This window comes from Aedes albopictus, chromosome 3 (genome assembly GCF_035046485.1).
Source record: "Aedes albopictus strain Foshan chromosome 3, AalbF5, whole genome shotgun sequence".
NCBI lineage: Eukaryota > Metazoa > Arthropoda > Insecta > Diptera > Culicidae > Aedes > Aedes albopictus.
The window spans coordinates 342,208,369-342,231,353 of record NC_085138.1 but is presented as its reverse complement, the minus strand read 5'-3'; the positions used below and the strand labels follow the sequence as shown (position 1 = coordinate 342,231,353).

General features: G+C 38.9%; 2 protein-coding genes across 2 annotated transcripts; one reads left to right on the top strand and one right to left on the bottom strand.

Moving 5' to 3' along the window:
* Positions 1–1,130: 1,130 nt before the first annotated feature.
* Positions 1,131–12,588, top strand: LOC109412034 (zinc finger protein 2). The gene is made up of 4 exons (XM_062843119.1): positions 1,131–1,215; positions 1,284–1,571; positions 10,870–11,221; positions 11,286–12,588. The coding sequence occupies exons 2-4, from the start codon at positions 1,342–1,344 to the stop codon at positions 12,357–12,359; spliced, it is 1,656 nt and encodes a 551-aa protein (XP_062699103.1). The 5' UTR covers positions 1,131–1,215; positions 1,284–1,341; the 3' UTR covers positions 12,360–12,588.
* Positions 12,589–12,774: 186 nt separating this feature from the next.
* LOC134290869 (uncharacterized protein K02A2.6-like) lies at positions 12,775–16,908 on the bottom strand. Its single transcript, XM_062858083.1, has 2 exons — positions 15,191–16,908; positions 12,775–15,094 (listed from the first exon to the last, which is right to left on the bottom strand). Exons 1-2 carry the CDS (start codon positions 16,906–16,908, stop codon positions 12,775–12,777), a joined length of 4,038 nt encoding a protein of 1,345 aa, XP_062714067.1.
* Positions 16,909–22,985: the final 6,077 nt, after the last annotated feature.

Sequence of the window (22,985 nt, the reverse complement as noted above, 5' to 3'; positions counted from 1 at the left end):
TTAAAAAAAAAACTTTCAGTCCTGAGCACCCATGGTGGTGCAGAGGGCCGAATTGAAAGATCTCCATCCTGGTCGATTGCCAGCCATGGCCTTGACTTTTGGCTAGGTTAAATAATTTCTGTCGACTTCCTTGATTTCCTTGTTGAGGCTGCACCGCAATGAGCCTCTGCTGCGATGTTCTTCTGGATTCCAATCTAACGCTTGCTTGCAGATTTTGTTTCCGTCCCTACGTTGAGTGTGGCTGATCCACATCCACATCCGCTTCCAGGTTTCTGTCGCTATCGACTTTTGATGACATCGACGATGGGGCTCCATGTTGGAGATCCAATTGCGTGGCCACCATGCATGAATTATATACCGCAGATATCTATTGATGAAGACCTGAAACCGTGGTCTCCACTGATACATAGTGTTGACAAAGGTAAGTGCGTCGAACTCTTGGCGGATCATGCTGAGATGTTGGGGGCGTGGCCGGCACTTGAAAAAGCTTTTCAGCTGGTTAGTCGGGTCGATCAATAGTTGTCCAGCGTTTTTTACGGGCATCGTAGCACTAAGGCGCTTCACTTCCTTCTCAAAAGCCAAATAGCGCTGACGGACTACGGCTTTGGCTTCTCGTATTTTTGCTCACTCTATCGTGGCTAGTGGCTTTGACGTTCCTTCGCTCCTTTATCTTCCTCTAGGTGTCATCTGTGATCAAATGGTTTCTCTGAGTGCGTATAGCTTACCCAAATCTACCCAACTTATTCTCGCCGGTGGCGATGGAGGCGTTCGTAATGGTGCTCCCTTGATCTTCCACGATTTCACCTTCTGGAAAATCCGCAGCACGGTTCTCCAGTTGTGCTGTGTAGACTTGTGTGTGTATGTACATAGATCATTTGGCTCGGGATTTAGAGAGAAACTGGATTTATGATACATATTAGATATACATTATGAGCCTGCTGGATAGGTAGCTTTTATTTGAGCAACGTTAAACGAATCAATACGTTTTCAACCTTCTCAACTCGCGCCCATCCTTTCGTCACCCCCTGAAAATTTTACATTCTGATCGACTTTTGAGCAGCATTTCTCTGTTGTTCTCTTTTTAAAAGCTAATCTAGATTTGTACTAAATCGTCTGTTTGTTTTTTGTTTTGTTTTTGTGTTTTTGTTTTGCTTGTTTTGTTCCCTTTCTGTGGGTGGCAATCAGTAATCAACAAACCGATAAGTTTTCAAAAAGGTAAGATTTTTCCGTAAAATAAACCGAATTTTATGGATATTTCAACCACGATTTTTTGCAATTCTCAGGTAATCAATCCATAACAGCACTAGCGTGAAAACGCCATCACTGAAACCGGCAAGATAAATGCCGTGTGTGGTACCGAACTGCGACCCGCAGGGGCAATGCTTCGCGCTGCACTTTCCGCAAAGTTACCTCCTCTCGCAACGCTGGAAGGAAGCAATCGAGCTGGGAACGGGAATGCCCTTGGCGGGTGATATCGACTTTCTGACGGCGGAAATTTGCCAGCAGCATTTCGTCGAGGGCAACGATTACGGGGAACCGGTCATTTTCAACCGCGGCTCACCGTCGTCAAGGTAAGAGAGATTGGTTGACCCGAGTAATAGTTAGGGATTAGATTAAAGTCGTTAGCAGAACATAGCTTGTTGATACGTTAGAGCATTACTATAGAAGTGCAAACCTTGGGAGCATAAACGTCTGAAGCATGTTGATATACGATTTGATTTCATTCGTTAATGCATCCAAAAAAGATCATCCAGCCGGTCTATTTTTCGAGGAAAGAGCAAGTTGCTGATAACTTACAAAAGGACTTCCTGCTTAGGGTGACCATATGGAAAACAAGCGAGGGAGGACATTTAGACCAAATTCGGTTGAAAAAGGAGGACATTTGTACAAAAAGGAGGACACTTATTAAAGCAGCAGTAAATACAAAACATATTTTCCTCTAAAAAAGTCACTTTTTTGTATTTGACTTATAATGTATTCAACTGAATAGCATTTGATCAAGAGTACCGTGATTTCGGGTGAAATTGATCACTTTTCACAGTTTTTGGCTTCAAATTTTCAAATAGTTATCGATATGGTTAAACTCAATGCTTTAAAACAAGTACGTCCACGGTTTTCATCAGTCAACGACGTTGAAACTTTACTGCAAATCATTTTATGGCAATAAATATCATTTAAAATAAAAAATCAGAAATTTTAGTTTCGGGGTGAAATTGATCAGTCAATGAAATGCCTTTGTAAGTGCTGAAAATCAATTTTTCAACAGAATTAACCACCCCAGAATGTGAAAAGCTATGCAAAACCTTTACAAGTTTGATAAATTCTAAATTATTTAAGTTTAAAGTTCAATAAATCAAAAGAAAACGCCTGAAAGTATGCAATTTGTGTACTAAATTGTCATTACTTCTGGAAAATTACAATTTTATGTATGAGTTTCAATATTTATAGAGTTTTTGATAACGAAATCGGGTTTAGCGAATACTTGGCAGCTATAAACATCTATTCGAATATTCATTCCATGTGCGATACAGCTACGGTAACAAAAGTTTGAAAATGTCTTCGAAGTTCGTCTAGCACGCAGTTTCGAAAGATATTTAATTTTATACATAAATATGTGTCTAATTGGCTGTAAAACATGTAACTCATCATTCAATATTCCTTGTGCCAGATGATGGTCATTTGCTACAAATTGTTTTAAGTTTAAAGCTTTATTTTCAACAAATAAAAATGACCCTCAAGTCGATCAATTTCACCCCACTGATCAATTTCACCCGAAATCACGGTATCCAGATTATTCAATAAGCTGAATCGGTCGGGTCAGAAAAATAATTCAAATCTCAAATGACATCATTTCTAGTAAACCTACTGCAACTACTTTTAAAATGCATTTAAATTCTGTATGTCCTTCTTCGATCTGTCATTCTATTCTATTGAGTAATGATAGACCAATAAAAATTAATACTGTGCATTTATTTATTTGATAAGCAAAACAAAAATATAGGAAGCAATAAAATTATTTTATTTTCATAAAAATAATCTCTTCAAATTGGGAAAATAGGAAAAATAGCATTATTTCAATCGTTCAACTACCCAATTATTTGTTTTCCGCTGTATAACAGTCGAATTGAAGCAGTAAACGTTGAATAACAAGTAAGCAATGTAGAACAAATCATATACAAATTCACAGCTGCTATAAAACCATCTTATAGTCTATTTGTCTTATAGTCCTGGAATGAAGAACTTCTCATTTTTGATACTTTAACTGCACTCTATTCCAACTTCTGGAGATTTGCCAGATAATTGATTACTATAATTTTATTAAATGTTAACCCTTTCCTTCCCACGACTTTGAACGACTATTTCTATGCCAAGAATGCGTTTCCGAAAAAAGTACTTGAACAAAAGTTATTGCAAATTGGTAAAATTTTTCGAAATCAACAAAAAAAAACTTAGGTGTAAATCAATAGTATTTTGATTATTTATCAATAGTTCCACTATTGAAACAAGTAGTTGGGAGTTGGGTTTACCTAATGGGATTACAATCATATTCTAAAAACTATTGCATCATATTCATCTGATTCCGTTTGTCTCGAGTTCGCCGAAAATCGATGGTGCTCTAGAGCAACCATGGGAAGTAGAGGGTTAAAAAGGAGGACATTTTCGAGGGAAAGGAGGACATTTGATTTTTAATCAAAAAGGAGGACATGTCCTCCTTTAGGATACCATATGGTCACCCTATTCCTGCTTAGGGTGACCATACCCGAGCAGGGAATGAGAACTAATTGAAAACAAATTGAGTTACTTAGATATCACGAATTTTGATAACAAAGTGAGTTTTCATTTTGTATGACTTAAGTGTTAACATAACAAAAAATGAAAACAAAACAATGTACTGGAATATCTAATTGAAAACAGAATGAGTTCTCATTGATAACAAATTGATATCTCATTTTGTTATCTACATTTTACGACTTGATATCATACGCAGTTCTCAGGGAGTTATCATATCTATAGGGTAATAACTAAAAATTATTAACAAATTTAGTATTCATTTTGATATTTTATTGGGCATTAAATTACATAAATAAGTAAAAATTTAAATGAGATTCTATTTTAAATTCAGGAGAATATCGTGATTAAAAACTTGTTTTGCTTGATACGATATCATCAGAATATGGCCGCTATTAATGGCGTAGTATTATCGATTGTAACATTAACATTTCATAAATAGTAATTTCTAACTTGGAGCCTACACGAAGAAAAATTGTATGGAAATCGGATATGATATCTTCATAGATATGCAGCATAGCTATACCATGATTCAACTAACAGGACGCAATCAGTGAAGTACTAGATTGAATGTAGTGAGCTAGATGTTTGTATGGTGAGATGAACAAAACTTCATTTCGGCAATGGAATGGTGCAAACAGTGTGGGCTATATGATTGCTTGACTAATTTGATGCTGTTTGAGAAAAAGTTTGGATAACTGTGTTGTTGAAGTTGCAAGAAATAAATAATACAACATCACAGTTACCCAAACTTTTGCTCAAACAGGATAAAATTAGTCAAGAAATCATGTAACCTACACTGATTGCACTCCATTGCAGAATGGAGATTTGATCATCTCACCATACAAAAATCCAACTCACTACTTTCAATCTAGTACTTCACTGATTGCGTCCAGGGGCCTGTAGCATAATGACAATTTTACTAATAATATTAGTCTTGTAGCTTGTAACTTATAATTTTCTGTTGCATAAAAATACTACAAGTATAAGTTACAAGTCAAATACTACAAGTCGGTTGGACTAATATTATTAGTAGAATTCACAAGTGTATGTTGCATAAACAAACTACAAGTATAAAATATTAGCTATATGACTTGTACTTTTGATTACAAGTCTCAAAGGTCTTGTAAAATAATTTACAAGTTAGATTTAAAGTTTTGCAGAAGTCATATTTAGTTTTGAGTATATCGATTTACCATTTTGATGAACTCAAAAGATATTATTTATCTAACATGTCAATTTTAATTCCAGTTTTCGACGGTTAAGTTTGGCAATATCTATTCGAAACTCATTGGAAAGATAATTGCGTTGATGTACACTTTGTATCCAAAATATAATTTCTGCTGAGACTCTCAAATTCTCCAAAGTTTCTACAAAACCCATCTTTGATTGGAGGTTCTTGGTACAGTTATGCATCATGGTCACTGCATAAGCACAGTTGCAGATGCGAAATAAATTTGAATCAATTGCTTGTATTTCGCATCATTAAGCTAATCAAGAGCTACAATATACATACACTAACTCGAATCGAGTTGCGACATATAAAAGTAGGTGAAAGCTATTATTTTTATTATTACTTTATTGTAGAGATTTTCAGCCCTACACTGCAAATTCTGTTTACTGGTATTCAGCAAACTTTGCTGATTTTTTTTTGTGCTGATTTCATTCAGCAATGCGAATTTACTGAATATTAGCAATTATTTTTCAACTTGCTGAACCATCCAGCAATTTTGACAGTTGTTCAGCAACGTTGTGCTGAAATTCAGCAAAAATTTTGCTGAAACTCAGCAATTTATTTTGCTGATTTTTTTTGTGCTGGAAGCGTTTCAAAAAATTTGGTGTGTAGGCTGGTTCATCTCTTCAGGTAAAAGCTCAATTTTTGCATCCCAGATCACTCGGATTTTAACAAGAAGCATTATGCATGTAGCTAAATCTTTATACATTGTTTTTCAACCAGGGGCCTGTAGCATAATGAAAATTGTAGTAATAATATTAGTCTTGTAGCTTGTAACTTATAATTTTCTGTTGCATAAAAATACTACAAGTACAAGTTACAAGTCCAATACTGCAAGTCGGTTGAACTAATATTATTAGTAGAATTTACAAGTGTATGTTGCATAAACAAACTACAAGTATAAAATATTAGCTATGACTTGTACTTTTGATTACAAGTCTCAAAGGTCTTGTAAAATAATTTACAAGTTAGATTTAAAGTATTGCAGAAGTCATATTTAGTTTTGAATATATCGATTTACCATTTTGATGAACTCAAAAGATATTATTTATCTAACATGTCAACCTTAATTCCAGTTTTCGACGATTAAATTTGGCAGTATGTATTCGAAACTCATTGAAGAGAAAATTGCGTTGATGTACACTTTGTATCCAAAATATAATTTCTGCTGAGTCTCTCAAGTTCTCCACAGTTTCTACAATACCCATCTTTGATTGGAGGTTCTTGGTAAAGTTATATATTATGGTCACTGCATAAGCACAGGTAAAGTTGCAGATGCGAAATAAATTTGAATCAATTGCTTGTATTGCACATCATTAAGGGCGGACGGGACGGTCGGGGAAATATCCGCCATTGCTCTGTTGCTACTAAGATGGAAATCTCAGATTCTACTTCATATTTTGCAACAAAAACCTATCACTGTGTATGCTCACTTGCAGTGCATATGCTGATTGTTTTTCAGCATCTTTAGTGCGATAGAACTCGAGATTACCATCTTCAAAATCGTGAGGCAAATTGTTAGAAAGATAGGCAAGATAGGAAAAATAACACGGCGTCCCGTTTCACCTTAAGCTAATCAAGAGCTACAATATACAATATACATTCACTCAATTTTTGCATCCCAGATCACTTCGGATTTTAACAAGAAGCATAACACATGTTGCTAAATCTTTATACATTGTTTTTCAACCAGTATGTACTATTAAATCTTTGGGACATTTTATTAAATATCTAGGTACTTGCAGTGCCATACTTTGTAAAAAAATATTTAGTCAGAGCGGCCGAAAATTATCCAAACAGCACTGCTTTTCTTCATCAATCGTATAAAGAATGCAAAACTTCGGGATAAATGAAGTTATTTCCGGATGTTACGCGGAAAATGCAGAATATAAACAAACATCAACTGCCATTTCAAATTAATAGTGAACTGTCGGATGAATTTTGACAGGTAAATGAACCAAAACAACTTGTATTTTCATGGTCACTAATATTACAAGTGCTAATAATATTAGTGGAAAATTGAGCCTTTATGCAACACAAATTATTAGCACTTATAATATTAGTACTTGTAACTTGTAACTTGTAGCTAATATTATTAGCCCGATTATGCTACAGGGCCCAGTACTATTAAGTCTTTGGGACATTTTACTAAAAATCTAGGTACTTACAGTGCCATACTTTGTAAAAAAAAATCGTCAAAGCGGCCGAAAATTATCCAAACAGCACATGCTCTTCTTCATCTATCGTATAAAGAATGCAAAACTTCGGAATAAATGAAGTTATTTCCGGATGTTACGCGGACAATGCAGAATATAAACAAACATCAACTGCAATTTCAAAATAATAGTGAACTGTCGGTTGAATTTTGACAGATAAATGAACCAAAACAACTTGTATTTTCATGGTCACTAATATTACAAGTGCTAATAATATTAGTGGAAAATTGAGCCTTTATGCAACACAAATTATTAGCACTTGTAATATTAGCACTTGTAACTTGTAGCTAATATTATTAGCCCGATTATGCTACAGGGCCCTGATGGGCATTGAAGTGACAAAGAAAAGTAAATTTGGTGTCAAAGGACAACTGCACGTAATATTTTTGTATAATTATATTTCAGCTTTTCCTTCTGATTATATGTACTGTAGTAAAACAAATGTGGGAGATGTTCACGACATCCCAGAGCCACAGGCATCGGGACTCAAATTAAATGACATCGAGCAACGAATTGAGTCGCATTCGGCTTCTCAGCTCTTTCCCTCGTTACCCGCGGAAAAATGATGACATTTAAAAAAAGACATCCGATTGGAAAAATATTTTACTACATTATTTCTAACGGGTTTGGCATAGTCTTTTGGCATAATGCAAATGGCATAAGCTGGCATAATAGTCGTTTGGCCTAACAATAAGTGAAATGTCATTCATCATTTTCTTCATGTATGATAAATATCTGTGTAATTTTCAAAACTGTATCAAACTTCACGGGATTCATCATTTTTGTACGGAGGTACAATGAATCCTTCCTACGCGGGAAAACTTTAAAAGGTATTATAAATTTTGTGTCAACATGTAAGTACAATACTCAGGTAGATTTAACAAGCATTTTGATAATATAATTAATGTTAATAAAGCATATTATACCTATTTTGGATTTTTGAAATCAAGTTTTGTTATCATTGAGTTTTTGAAATGATAACAAAATTATATCTCAATTTGATATTAAATAAAAACAATTAGGAACGAAAACTTGTTTTGATTTCATTTTGTTATCAATAACAAAATGAGTTTTCAATTTGTTATAGGTTTGTTCTCATTCCCTGCTCGGGTATGGTATCCTAAAGGAGGACAAGTCCTCCTTTTTGATTAAAAATCAAATGTCCTCCTTTCCCTCGAAAATGTCCTCCTTTTTAACATTTAATAAAATTATAGTAATCAATTATCTGGCAAATCTCCAGAAGTTGGAATAGAGTGCAGTTAAAGTATCAAAAATGAGAAGTTCTTCATTCCAGGACTATAAGACAAATAGACTATAAGATGGTTTTATAGCAGCTGTGAATTTGTATATGATTTGTTCTACATTGCTTACTTGTTATTCAACGTTTACTGCTTCAATTCGACTGTTATACAGCGGAAAACAAATAATTGGGTAGTTGAACGATTGAAATAATGCTATTTTTCCTATTTTCCCAATTTGAAGAGATTATTTTTATCTAGTCTAGTCTAGTCTAGTCTAGTCTACACATACACAGCCATTCATTGAAAGAATCCTGGAAAATGATAAAATCGACTAATTCTACCATTTTTCTTGTCATTATTAATGCTTGCAGTACATCGGAGATGCATTACAAGCATTAAAGCAGCCAGGCCTACTGTGCAGCGTTATTGGTTTTACAATAAAGCCATTGAGTGGGGACATCTCGTACCAACCGCTCAGCTCTTGAGAAAGCAAAATACGTGAAAATCGATGGGGGTGACGATGCTAAGAAGGTTAATGTCACCCCTTGGTCCGTCGCTTCCTGGGATGAAACACAGGTATTTGGTCCGTGTCCTGGCCCTTATGCCTAGGCTTAAGCGCCTTTACTCGCTCTCTGAAATTAAACAAAAAATACAACCTATCCCTCGCAATTGCACTCTAAATTTTGTCATAAAATATATAAAAAACATATAATAAATAATGAAAATCAGACTGATCTCACCAAATTTCAACCGGAGGTCCATTACAACATCCTGTCACGATCATCCATCACCATCAAAACTATAGCTTCACGCAACACTACCGTTTTCTTCAATGTTACTTGAATTCAGTAATTTGGAACTTGCCATAAACGAAATTCATCCAAGGTGGCACTGTCTTTATGATGTTACCGGTCTCCTGTCAACTGATTTAACTGAGTCATCCTTAAGGTTGAAGGATTCGTCATTGAAAAAATCGTCATCATTGAAAATTCAAGAGCAGTTTTCTCGCTCAAAACTTAAATGTTTGCATTGAAAATGTATTCACTGTACTTCATTCTCCACTCGCAACACAGTGAATACATTTTCACTGCGAAAATTTTAGATTTGAACGAGAAAACTGCTTTTGAATTTTCGATGATGATGGTTATGTCAATGACGAATCCTTCAACCTTAAAGCACGCGTTAGATGGGTGTACATTGTTTACTTTTCTTTAAATTATTTTCAAGTCACTTAATTTTATTTTGATTTTGACTGGCATATAGGTGAATTGTAGATTTTTTCACCTTTCATGTGGCACAACCTTTCACAGGGTAATTAATTACACAGATTCGCGATAAGAAAAGAAAATCACGCGCATTACAGAAAGTTGCAGAAATCGACGACGATGCTCCGAATATTAGACGAAATTCTGTCAGATGCAGCTGGTGCTGGGCTAACACAGTTCTCTTCTCGAAATGTAATCATCCGCCTTTTTCGCCCATCAAATTTCGTCAATCACTCGCGGTCTGCTTCCGGATAACATAGGACAAGTAAAACAAAAACACGACCGATCGCGGCGATGCCTACTTCGATCCCAATTTGAAGAGATTATTTTTATGAAAATAAAATAATTTTATTGCTTCCTATATTTTTGTTTTGCTTATCAAATAAATAAATGCACAGTATTAATTTTTATTGGTCTATCATTACTCAATAGAATAGAATGACAGTTCGAAGAAGGACATACAGAATTTAAATGCATTTTAAAAGTAGTTGCAGTAGGTTTACTAGAAATGATGTCATTTGAGATTTGAATTATTTTTCTGACCCGACCGATTCAGCTTATTGAATAATCTGGATACTCTTGATCAAATGCTATTCAGTTGAATACATTATAAGTCAAATACAAAAAAGTGACTTTTTTAGAGGAAAATATGTTTTGTATTTACTGCTGCTTTAATAAGTGTCCTCCTTTTTGTACAAATGTCCTCCTTTTTCAACCGAATTTGGTCTAAATGTCCTCCCTCGCTTGTTTTCCATATGGTCACCCTATTCCTGCTGGACCCTTTCAATTTTTTCTGAATAAACTGATCCTGTCCGATTGACGAAGAGTGTTCAACATAGCGATCGGAGACAGTATAGGTATGTGAATCACAGCCAGTGCTGAGAATGTCATTTCAACATGTCCAGATTCAATGACCTACACTACAGCTCATTTCAGAAGCTGAACCCACGGTGCCCCCACAGACCGTTAGGTATTATAAAATAAAAATGTCCATCAAAACTAAGTTAAGGCCTCGAATCCTAACCATTCTGCACACCTGGGCAAATTTTTAAAATCATACCTATGAGTGAAAGTGAAACTCAAAATCATCACTATTATCACTATTTTTTCTCCCAACATTACAGTAAATGCCACAAAATCCGTCTCACCTGTTGCTCACTATGCCTGAAGTTTGTTCTCTTCAATAAAATCGTCCTCAATTGGGAAAATATCACGCTCGGTGACAAGAACATTAAACAACTGGTGCAATCGATACTCCGAACAGACCAGCCACTTCCCGATGATTTGTTCAACGGCATTTGCCAACCATGTTTGGTCCGATTGGACTTGATGGCGACCGTCACTAGAGAGATAGCCGAACAGGCTGGCGTTAGTAAGAAAATGGAAACTTTTATGAAGGCAGAAAAACGAACGTGGTTCAGTATCTCGACAGCTACACAGAACAACCCATCGATCATACAGATCGAGTCACAACAGGTACGGCGGCGTTATATTGTATACAAATTTTTTGGAGAACTAAATTTTGTTATTCTGTTCACAGTCATCACTTTCAACTATTACACTGGAAGTTGAGTTGCTAGATAGTACGCCAGCCATTGTTGATGAAACATCAGTTCAATCTCAAGAAACTGACGAAAGTCTCACTTTGACATCAGAAGAAGGTCCAACACGTTTTGCAGAGAATTCGGCTAACAGAAGAGAAAACGTTCCCAATGACCCACCAATCGAGTGCGAAGACAAAACAAATTCGAAGAAAAGTGAAAAAGCGCAAAGTACAGCTCGTACAGAAAAATCTTGTGCCAAAAAGCCAAGGAAGCCTTACAAATCTAGGAATCCAAACAAAAAACAAGAACCAAAAATCTACCTGAGGAAGCCAAACAGCCAAAAATGCTATCTTTGTGTAAAGGTTTTCGAATCAAACGACGACCTAAGAACACATCTTCTCGAACATGCTGATGAAACACTGGATTGCAAAGAATGTGGCGAATCGTATTGGGATTTGATAGCATTTAACAAACATATGGCGAAGCATGACTCCAATGAAAGGCCGTTCAAGTGTAAGCACTGCAATTTAGGATTCTCTAGCGCAACAGCGAGGAAAATCCATCAGGCGGATGTCCATAACGATGGCGAAAAACGGATTGTTAATCGAACACGACGAGTCTACACCTGTCAACATTGTGGCAAAGTATGCCCTTCGCTGAGCTATCTTAAACAGCACGAGGACGCTCATAAGGGAATAAAACCATTCAAATGCACCATCTGTGACGGTAGCTTCGCTAATCTGACTTCCTTGGAGCGACACCATGCTACACATACCTCGGTGAAACCGTTCACTTGCAAGAAATGTGGGAAACAATATCGCGTAGCGTCCTTCTACAAGCAACATATAAAATCGGACTGTCAACCGAGTAGCTCGATAGATAGCAGCAATAGATGTGAGTTCTGTTCGGCTGAGTTCAAACGACACAAGAAATTGGTCAGTCACACTCTTAGTGAACATGCCGATGAGAAAGTAGAATTCTTCCAATGCAAGCTTTGTGATCAACGTTTCCTCAAAAAACGTCGACACTATTTTCACGTGAAAAATCACGCCAAGATACAACGAAAATAACTGCGGCAAACTGTTCCAAACGAAGATTTTGGTCAAAGCCCACGAGCTGTCCCATAATGAAGAGCCTCAATTGAAATGCGAATCATTTGAGCAGACATGAAGAGGTTTACAGAGGCGAGCATCAGAAACACCAGTGCGACATCTGCGAGAAGAAATTCCAGAGGACAGTATGTGCATACTGATACAACATTAACGAACTCATACCGGAGAGAGACCGTTTGGATGTGAACGAGCATACTGTAGGTACATAGTGTAGTGTCTTCGGACGAATTAAAGTCAACCACGTCGCTTGGTGTGTAACAATCAACTGAACTCTTTATTGCCTCTTTCTCTCTACATATCCCCAAGTACATAAACGTCTGACTACCCTCTGTATTCGAGCACGCTATTGTTACGCTTGAGCGTCACATCTACTCTACATCTCCCCCCTTTCTGGATAGTCTGTAACTGTCCCCAATCTATAGTCACTCAAGTATTGCGGTTGCTTGCTTTCACGGCGAGGTCTTCCCGTCGACGTCACACCTGCTGACGAATCTGACAATTCTGCTGAAGTTGAAGTTTCTGGATGTAGCTTCGGGATGTGTTCAAGGGTTTCTGAACCTGTCGGCTTGTCCCTTGATCCAACTTCCATTCGTTTCAATTGCGAGACGTTTCGATGGAACGTTCTTCCGGTTTCGTTAGAATGTAGTGTAACGTCCGCTCCCTTGCGTTGCAATACGATTAACTCTTCCGGACTGAAGTTAGTTGCGAGTTTGTTGTCTTTCGCTATTCTCTTCGCCAATACTACGTCCCCCTCTTTGAGCGCGTTCGGTTTCGCTCGTCGTCGTATATCCGCGTATTCCGCTTCCTTTTCCTTTTTTTCGCGGTCCCGATCTTGGACGTCCTCAACTAACTTCAAACCCGTGAGTGGAACTGCCGGTAATTTGTCACGCAAAACTCTTCCAAACATCAGTAAGGATGGTGCTACTCCAGTTGTTGAGTGGGGTGTAGAATTATACATAAGAATGTACATTCTTAGATCCCATTTCCAATCGGCTCCTGCTGTCTCCTGGCTTATCTGTAACCGTTTCTTTAGAGCACGATTGGCTCTCTCTACTTCCCCGTTCGCTTGCGGCCAATAGGGTGTTGTCTTCCGTAGTTCAATTCCATATTCTTTGCAAAACTCCTGCAGTACATCACTCGTAAATTGTGGACCGTTGTCCGATTTGATGGATTCTGGTATGCCATAACGACAGAAGCATTCATGCAGTGCCTGTACCGTTAGTTTCGCTGTTATTTCCTTCATGATGGCAACCTCTACAAATCGACTGAAGTAGTCCACCATAACCAGCAGGTTGTGGCCTGAAGGAAGCGGCCCCATAAAATCTATCGCAATGTGCACCCATGGCTTGTCCGGCATCTTCGTTCGCACTAGTGGTTCTGGAGGTCCTGCTGATGATACAAGTAGGCATTCCTTACAGCGTTTCACCAGTTGTTCTACTTCCGAATCCAGTCCTGGCCACCACACCTTCTGCCGTAACCGTCGCTTCATAACTACTATACCGGGATGGCCTTCATGGCCAAGCTCCAAAACACGTTGGCGTAACGATTTTGGAATGACAATCCGATCACCTCGCAGCAATACTCCTGCTGACTGGTATAACTCTGCAGCATACGGCTTGAACTCCTTGGAAAAATCCGCCCAACTACCGTTATTCAGCGCTTCAATCACCTCCTTGATTTGTTCATCTTTTTGCGATTCTGAGACGATCTCCTCTGGAGCCACTGCTATTGGAGCTGGCGATTTTATGATCAACTGAATATATTCTTCTCCTTCGTCATCAAAGCTTTTGGGTTCCGACGGTGAAAGTCTCGATAGAGCATCCGCTAGGTTAGTTATTCCAGGTTCGTAAACCACCTCGTAATCGAAAGACTGTAGCCGAAGTACCCAACGCTCTATCCGTGCACAGGGCTTAGAACGACGACTGAACAAAAATTGCAAGGGTTTGCAGTCTGTCACCAGTTTAAACTTGGTTCCAACTAGGTAGAGACGAAAATGTTCTACGCCCCAAACTAGACCAAGAGCTTCCCGTTCGGTCTGGAAGTATTTTCGTTCCAATTCGGATAGAGACTTGCTCGCATATGCAATAATTCTCCTTTCTCCTTTTGCATCTTCTTGAAGCAAGACCGCTCCAAGTCCGGATGGACTAGCATCAGTGACAAGTATACTGAGATCCTGAGGATCGAAAAACCCAAGATTATTGATGTCGGAAACCGCTGCTTTGATCTCATCAAACGCTGCCTGTTCCTTCGCTGACCAAACAAACTTATTTCCAGTCCGCAATAAAGCTCGGAGTGGATCGGTTCTGGTGGCCAGATGTGGTATAAATCGACCAACATAGGTCACCAAACCCAAAAAACTTCTCAACTCTCCTACATTCTCAGGCTCTCGAAACTTAGTTATTGATGTAACTCGACTGTCCGTTGGTTTGATGCCTTCCGGGGTTAATCGATGACCAAGAAACTCCAGGCTGTCCACATTGAATGAACACTTTTCCTTGTTCAGTAAGACCCCGTATTCTTCGAAACGAGCAAGCAACGCCTTAAGCCTTTGGTCATGCTCGTGTGGTGTTCTACCGAAAACCATCGCGTCGTCCAAATAAACAATGACTCCTTCCAGACCAGCCACAATCGTGTCCATGACTTTCTGGAAGATCTCAGGCGCACAACTAATACCGAACATTAGGCGTTTATATCTGGATAATGAATACAAAATAATAAAGAAACCAGAAGCATTTATTTCAACATTCGTAATATAAATCAAGCAAACTAAAAATGATCAACAACTGTACCTAAACAAGCCGTACTTCGTTATAAACGTAGTGATCACCCGCGAATCTTCCGACAATTCTAGCTGATGATAAGCGTCCTTAACATCAACCTTTGAAAATTTCACCGCTCCATTCACCCTTCCGAGCAGTTCTTCGATCAGCGGGAACGGATGATGTTCTCGAAGCACACCCCGATTCGCTTGCCGCATGTCCACACAGAGCCTGACATCTCCCGACTCCTTCAGAATGGGAACCAGTGGTGACACCCACACTGATGGGCCTTCTACTTTCTCAATTATGTCCTTTTCCAAAAGATACTGCAGCTTCTCAAAAATCCGTTCTTCCAAGGGAATTGGCGCTCGGCGATACGCCTGCTGCACTGGTTGAACCTTCCTGTTGATCGGGATCTCAACTAGAACTCCTTTTATTTTTTGGAATGCGTCTTTGGCCGTTCCAACTGATCCGATATCAAATCCGACTCTTAGCACTTTCAGCTCCTTTGCTGTGCTGTCTCCCAGCAAACAGTGCTGTCCGTGTTCGACGATGTAGAATTTAGCATCCGTCTTAATCGAACCCGCTTGGACTTCGGCCGTGAACATACCCACAATTTCCATCGGTTCCTTCGTAGCGTACGCAAGCAAATTCTTGTCCGGTTTCGCCCAATATTCTTTAATCTTCATTCCTGTCTTCCGAACTCGTTCCCATGTAGCTTTGTCGATAAGATTCGCAGCCGCCCCGGAATCTATGATCATGGGGATTTTCACACCACCCACCATGAATTCGAACAAGTTATTCCCCATAGCGAAAAAGATGTTCCCTTCCTTCGGTTCTTCCTCCTCTGCAACCAATCGGATTCGTTTTGGTTTCTCCATTGTCATATCCGGCTGGTTGATGCGCTTCAAGCACCGATTCATAAAATGTCCCAGCTGCCCGCACTTCAGACATTTGGCACCTTTTGCCCGACAAGTAGAATCTCCCTTCAGATGACCTCTATATCCGCAAGCAAAGCATTTTCGGTCCGTTGAGTTGAACGATTTTGCTGCCGGGACCCAACTGTGAGGATTTCTATCACGTTGGATTCCAGTGGTGTTCCATCTGGATGCCGGTCCCTTTTTGAACACTGAATTCACCCCAAAATGATTGCCTCCTCCGCTTGACGGCTTCGCATCATTGCGATCCAGATGCTTCATCTGTTCCTGCACATCCGCCAATGTAGTCCCAAGTGTTATGATGTCTTCTAGTCTCAAATCTTTGGCCAAAATATTGCGCCGTAGCTCTGTTGATCTACATCCCTCCACAATCTGTTCAATAATCCTTTCCTCAACCTCTCTGGCATCGTACTTGTCGAATTCACAACGCTTAGCCTGAATACGTAAGCGAAGAACAAAATCAGCAAACCTCTCTTCCGACTTTTGCAGTATTTGCCTGAACAGATGCCTCTCATAATTTTTCCTGCGCATCGGTTCAAAGTGTTCGTCCAACTTCTGGATTGCCACGTCATAATACGGAGGATCGATCAAGACTTGCGGGATTTCATCGACTCCTGGCAAGTGGTCAAAAATTTCCTGTATCTCGGGCCCTGCCAGATGCAAAAGCATCGATCGCTTTTCCCACTGAGAAGATAACCCAGTTGCATCGAAATAACGCTCAAGCTCTCTTTTCCATTTCTGCCACTCGGTTGGCAATTGCGACCGATCAGCCCCCATTTCGAACGGTTTGATCCTCCGGAACGAATCCATTCTAAAAGTCGAGAATAAAATAACCTGGTTTATACTCCCACTTTTTTTTGTTTCTGTTTTGCTGAGTTCATACCTGGAATCGTGCAAATAATATTGTGCCCCTAAATATTTCTTATATAAATAAGGTAAAATCTCAATTTGAATTATTTGGTATATATATTTGTTTCAATTTATTTACATTTCCTGTATCGTTTCCAAAAACCAACTAGAACTTTCTGCGCATGTTATTCACCAACAATCTGGCATCCCTGTACTTTCAGTTCATTCGACTACTTTCCGCATCTTTTTTTCCGATTGTACATGTATTCATTGCATAATCCGAGAAGAACCAAGTTGTTTTAGTCACGCACACAGTTGCAATCAATGTTCCTAACCATCGTGTCACTTACTTCCCTCCCACGTCGCACCCAGTTGCGAAATTCATTACCAATCTTTACTCTATATACACCGTCGCTGCTGTATCCGCACCCAGTTGCGATTTTCTTGTTCTTATGTAATCATGCGCTTGGCACACAGTTGCCTTCCCTCTTGCCTGCGATCCCAATTAAAACGGACATTTACCGCGTGGCACCCAGTTGCCAAACCCCTCGCACACAGTTGTGAACTCCATATAATCAAATATACTATATTAACAATATAGGTCACTTCGTGTTTTCACATACAACGACATGGAGACGCCGTTTACGAATGATTACAGCACCACCTGTTGTCAGAAAAAGTCAATAATTGTATTTTGATCAATTTTTGTTTACCGTGCAAGGTGACATTTCTCGAAAAAATATGTTAGGGGTGTCAAAGTTTTTTGTTCCCAAATAATCGATTATTAAATAATCGATTAACAATATACACAAACAAAATAATATTTCATTAGATGACATCTACGAATACATCTATAGAAGAATTTGACGCCATCATTGTAACGCCACCGAAATCGGTTCACTTCAAAATTCAAAATTTTCACCCTCAAATTTAACTTATATTTTGCCCTGATGATAGCTATTTTCTCTTGACAAAGGCTTTTAATATCATCTTTCTTAATGTCCACGCTGACAAACATACATCGGATTGGATAGCTTACAAAAAATCCGGAAGATCACCAACCAAGTGCACGTCAAATTTCTCGTGGCAGAGAACAAGACATTGAATTCAAGGGTGCACAAGCTAATGGACCGATGCACGAACTTAATAATTTCAACGTGTGAGCGTTCCGTGCTTACAAAAAATGAGCTCCGGGGCCGGACCTGAGAATAGAACTCGCCAAATTTATTTTCGATTAATTTCGTTGTTCTTCTTAAGTGAACTGTGAGTTCATTCGAATGCTGATTGTTTTATTCCGGACTAATCGGACTTTGTTGTTGGATGTGTGAACATTGGCTGGCAAAGATAGAACATTTACACGATCGTCGCGAAATCCTTACAAAGCTCATTATTTTTAAATATACAGTCATGGGCTACTGGGTGAACTTCAGTTAAGGTCCCATTAGACGTGACAAATATTTGGCCAATCAAGCCCAACAAATGACCAACACAACTTGAATCATAGCAACCTTGGATAAATGTCGGACTTCAATCACAGAGAACAGACGAACATGCTCGAACAAAATTGCTTGAAAATCTTGTGTAAAGAAAAAACAAGCTCAGTAGCGACATCGACGGTGACTTTCCCACTCAAAAACTTGTTTCGACACCATGATGGCGTTTTCTAAAGAAATATTTCACTAGCGCACCTTCAAATTTTCCTACTCAAATTCTGAGCTGTATTTGCTCAAATAACAAGATGTTTATGATTATTTCATCAATCCAGCTACAACATTTGAGCAACTCATTGATTATTAGTTTCATTATTTTCAATTAGAAACAAGTTGAACAATAATTCAATTTTTGTTTTCCAAGTAAAACCACCACATTCTCTTGGTGGAACTATACTAGGGTGCACACTTGGTGACACTAGCGCCAAAAGGTAAAAAAACGGCAAATTTGTACCCCGATTCGAAATTTGACAGCGCCGCGTAATGGCCACATTCCCAGTTATTTCAAAACAACCGTTGCAATGCTTTACACAATAGCACTACATGAGCTTGGACGTCTGTTCTCTGTGCTTCAATTTAGTAAAAATATTCTGGCAAATTCGCCTGCTGCAGAGTGTTAATCCTCCATAAATTTAGTCAGGCATTCCTTAAGATGTTCCTTCTGAATGCCTTCTGATTTTCTAACGGAACTTCCTTCTAAGTTTTCTCTTTTCCTTTGCTAATCGGAAAAATCCGCATTTATCCGTTGCTAACCGTCGTTAACCGCGTCTAACTGTACCTGCGGCTCAGATAGCAGCGGTTAGCAACGGTTAGGAAAGGATATATGCGGATTTTCCGATTAGAAAAGGATATGTCATTCCCCTTGGTTTCCTCCTAATTTTTTTTTCTTCTTAGATTCATTCTGGAGCTTTTTGTGAAGTTCCTCCAGGAGTGCCTTCAGAGATTGATTTAAAGTTTTTTTTTCTTAAATTTCTCCAGAGGTTCCTTCGAGGGACCCCCAGGAGTACCTACTGAAATCACTCCAGCAATTTCTTCTGATGTTTCTTCAAGAATTAATTCTAAGAATCCTCAAGAATTCTAGGATTCGTCAAAAAGTTCCTTATAGGATTTCCTTATAGGAGTTTCTTGGAGTCTTTCTTGGATTCCTGCAGAAGCTCCCTCAATGATTCCCTCAGGAGTTTTTTTTTACGAATACCTCCCGGAGTTCCTCCTGGAATTCCTCCAAAATTTTCCAAGAACGAGCAGGAGTTGTTTCAAGGATTTATCCAAAAGTTCATTGAAAAATTCCTCCTGGGAATTTCAACCAAACGTTCCTACCGGAATTCACTCCGTCCTTTAAGGATTTCCACGTTTTATTCATGGAGATATGTAATCCCAGATAAAAAAAAATGTTGGAGGATGGAGGAGGAACGCTTCCTAAAATAATTCCAGAATAATTTCTAGGAGAATCCCCCAAGAGCTTCTGGAAGAATTTTGGAGAAAAAAATCCAGGGTGCAATTCTTAAAGGGATCCCACAAGGAAATTCTTGTGTGATTTCTGGAGAAAATACCGTTCATAACTCGCTAACGGAAAGTTCGATTTGGGTCGTCTGTGTATTAGTCTGTTATGAACGTTTATCGGTTCAAATTTACTTCTCATCTGCATTTTCGCATGTCGTGCGAGTCGCAACTTCGATTTGGTGCTGCGACGATATTGTCGTCGCGGTTGAAACCCGAAGTTTCCCCACACCCGACAATCGAATTTTCTCAAAATCCATACGTGAAACCTAACGTCGGACGTAGTGCGCTGGACAGCGGACCTGACCCTCTATCCAGCGCACTGTGTCCGACGTACGTCCGACACACGGTTTAGGAGAAAAATCGATTTTCGCGTGTCAAAATTTCCGATTTTCAACTGAACGAACAATAATATACACCAGAAATTGTTCAAGAAGTTAGAATTAAATTTGTTCTAGGTTGAGTAGTTGAAAAAAATCGATTAATGTTTAATCGATTATTTCAGAAGAAATGGGCATCCCCACCATGCAATGACAGTTCGACAGAATAAACGTCATTCGGATAGCGCATGCATTTAGTGTGTAGTAGTACCTCTTCTGACGCTTGGTGGCGCCACATTCACTAAAAAGGTGTCGCCAAAAAATCGTAAGAGTGACCTATATTGTTAATATAGTATATTTGATATAATGATATATGTATTATGTTGCTGAAGCTGACCACCAAGCGGCAGTCTATTTCGCACACAGTTGCGTTCCCGACTTTTGCCTACTAAGTTTGTGGCACTATGTTGCCTCTCTCATTCGCACCCAGTTGCGTAGCGGTCCGCTCTCCCCATACTTTAATCATAATATTCCAATTGACTTACCTGTCACCAACACACCGTTGTTTTATTCTACCATACACACGTGGTGAGCAGCTATGGCCACGGTCATCTACACAAATTCCACCATGTGGCACCGGTTTCCCCATTTACTTTTCTTTTTTTCAAATCCACACGCTATTTAGAGAGACACTCAAAGCATATTTGCACTTCTTATTCCATTTCCCTGGTATCATGATTGATCTCCCACTTTTCCAATTATCTTCATCATGCACTGATCAGGATTCGCAACTCGAAATATTCTCTATATTTTTCGACCCCACATTTTCCGTTTCTATTCGCACTTCGACTCCAGATATGAAACCAGCACTCATCCCCGCCATTTTGTTTAGCCCACAGAAATCACGACCTGTGCCCTTTTTCACTCTGTTATTCTCAACAGATTCGGAGCATATTTTTATTTCATCCAAATGGACTCACCTTCCACACTTATTAAAACGACCGTTAAAAATAATTTGTAGCACTTCACAACCCGTCGAACTAGCCGAGTAATTTTAATCCTCTCGCCAGAAACTGTAGTGTCTTCGGACGAATTAAAGTCAACCACGTCGCTTGGTGTGTAACAATCAACTGAACTCTTTATTGCCTCTTTCTCTCTACATATCCCCAAGTACATAAACGTCTGACTACCCTCTGTATTCGAGCACGCTATTGTTACGCTTGAGCGTCACATCTACTCTACACATAGGTACAAACATCGCAAGAATGTGTGTAAGCTATAATTGATGGCATTGGCGCGTTCTATTTTCTTGTATGTAAATAAATTTAATTTACAAATTATTGTACGCTTCACCTTTGCGTTCTCTTTAGACGATCAAATCATTTTGTGAGGAAATACAATATAGATAAAAAACAATAAAGGAAGAATATCGCTACCACGACAGCTCTTGCTGGCGAAGAAAGATAGGGATATCAGTGAATGTGAATGTATTACCCTTTTCCGGCTATACCGTATACCTGGAATAGACGTAAAAATTTGAAGTATTTCAAGGCAAAGTACGTTTAATTGATAAATTGGATGTCTACAACACATTCATAAGAAATTATAGCTGAACTCTTTTGGAAATTATGAACTCTTTTGAGGACTAACCTAGAATTCCATGATTCCTGTATGCGTCCTTTTAAAATTATCTTCCAATGAGGCCTGCAAACTATCAATGTCAGTGCCTGTTTTTCAGCCGAAAATGAATGACTGCAGCAGTCGTTTTCAGTTCCTCGATTTGAGAACTGACAGAGTCCGAGAGCTTCATTCGTGAGCGGCCCAACAAGGTCAATTCCCAATTATTCACACACTACTCATGCTGACAGGCCATTCATCTCAAGCGGTGGCTTGTGAGAGAGAGTGCCCTATATGCTACCACGGGTGAAAACACTCAACTACAGAAAATTGAATGGAAGTTTAGCCCTGTTAGCTCTCGCTTTGAGCTCGCTGATCGGAAAGCAACATTGACAGGAAAACCAAAACGGAGAATATGAAAAAAGCAAAATATCGCTATCAAAAAGGCCTGTCGAAAAATTGCAGCACTGCTTCCAATACTATTCGCTGGAGAATTCCTCCAGAAATTCTTGAAATAATTTTAAAAAATCATCAGGTAATCCTGGATAAGTTCTTGGGTACATCCCTGAAAAGATGATTGAAGGATTAATTAAATTTCCGAAGGAACTCCTGAATGAATTTTTGAAGAGAACCTGAGAGGAATTTTTGAAGAAATCATTTGAGGAATTCGTGGAGCAATCCCTGGAAGAATTTCCGGAGTAATCCCTGGAAGATATCCTGGATAAATCCCTAAAAGAAACATCTGGATGAATCTCTGAAGAAATTCCTACATAAATGCCCTGTAGAATCCCTGGAGGAATTCCCGGAGGCATCCCAGGACGAATTTCTGAAAGTTCATCTGGAGCAATTCCTATATGAATTATGAGAAATTCTAGATAAATTTCTAGAAGATTCCATGGAGAAAATTCTGGTGAAATTCCTGGAGGAACTCTGAGAGGAATCCCTAGAAAAATTTCAGAAGAAATCTCTTGGAGGAATTCTTGGAGAAATCCCTGAAGGAATTGCTGGAGGAATCTCCGAAGCAATTCCTGGGAAAATCTTTAAAGAAACTCCTAGTGGAATGCCTGGAGAAACTTGTGAACAAATTCCTGGAAGAATTCTTGGATGAGACCCA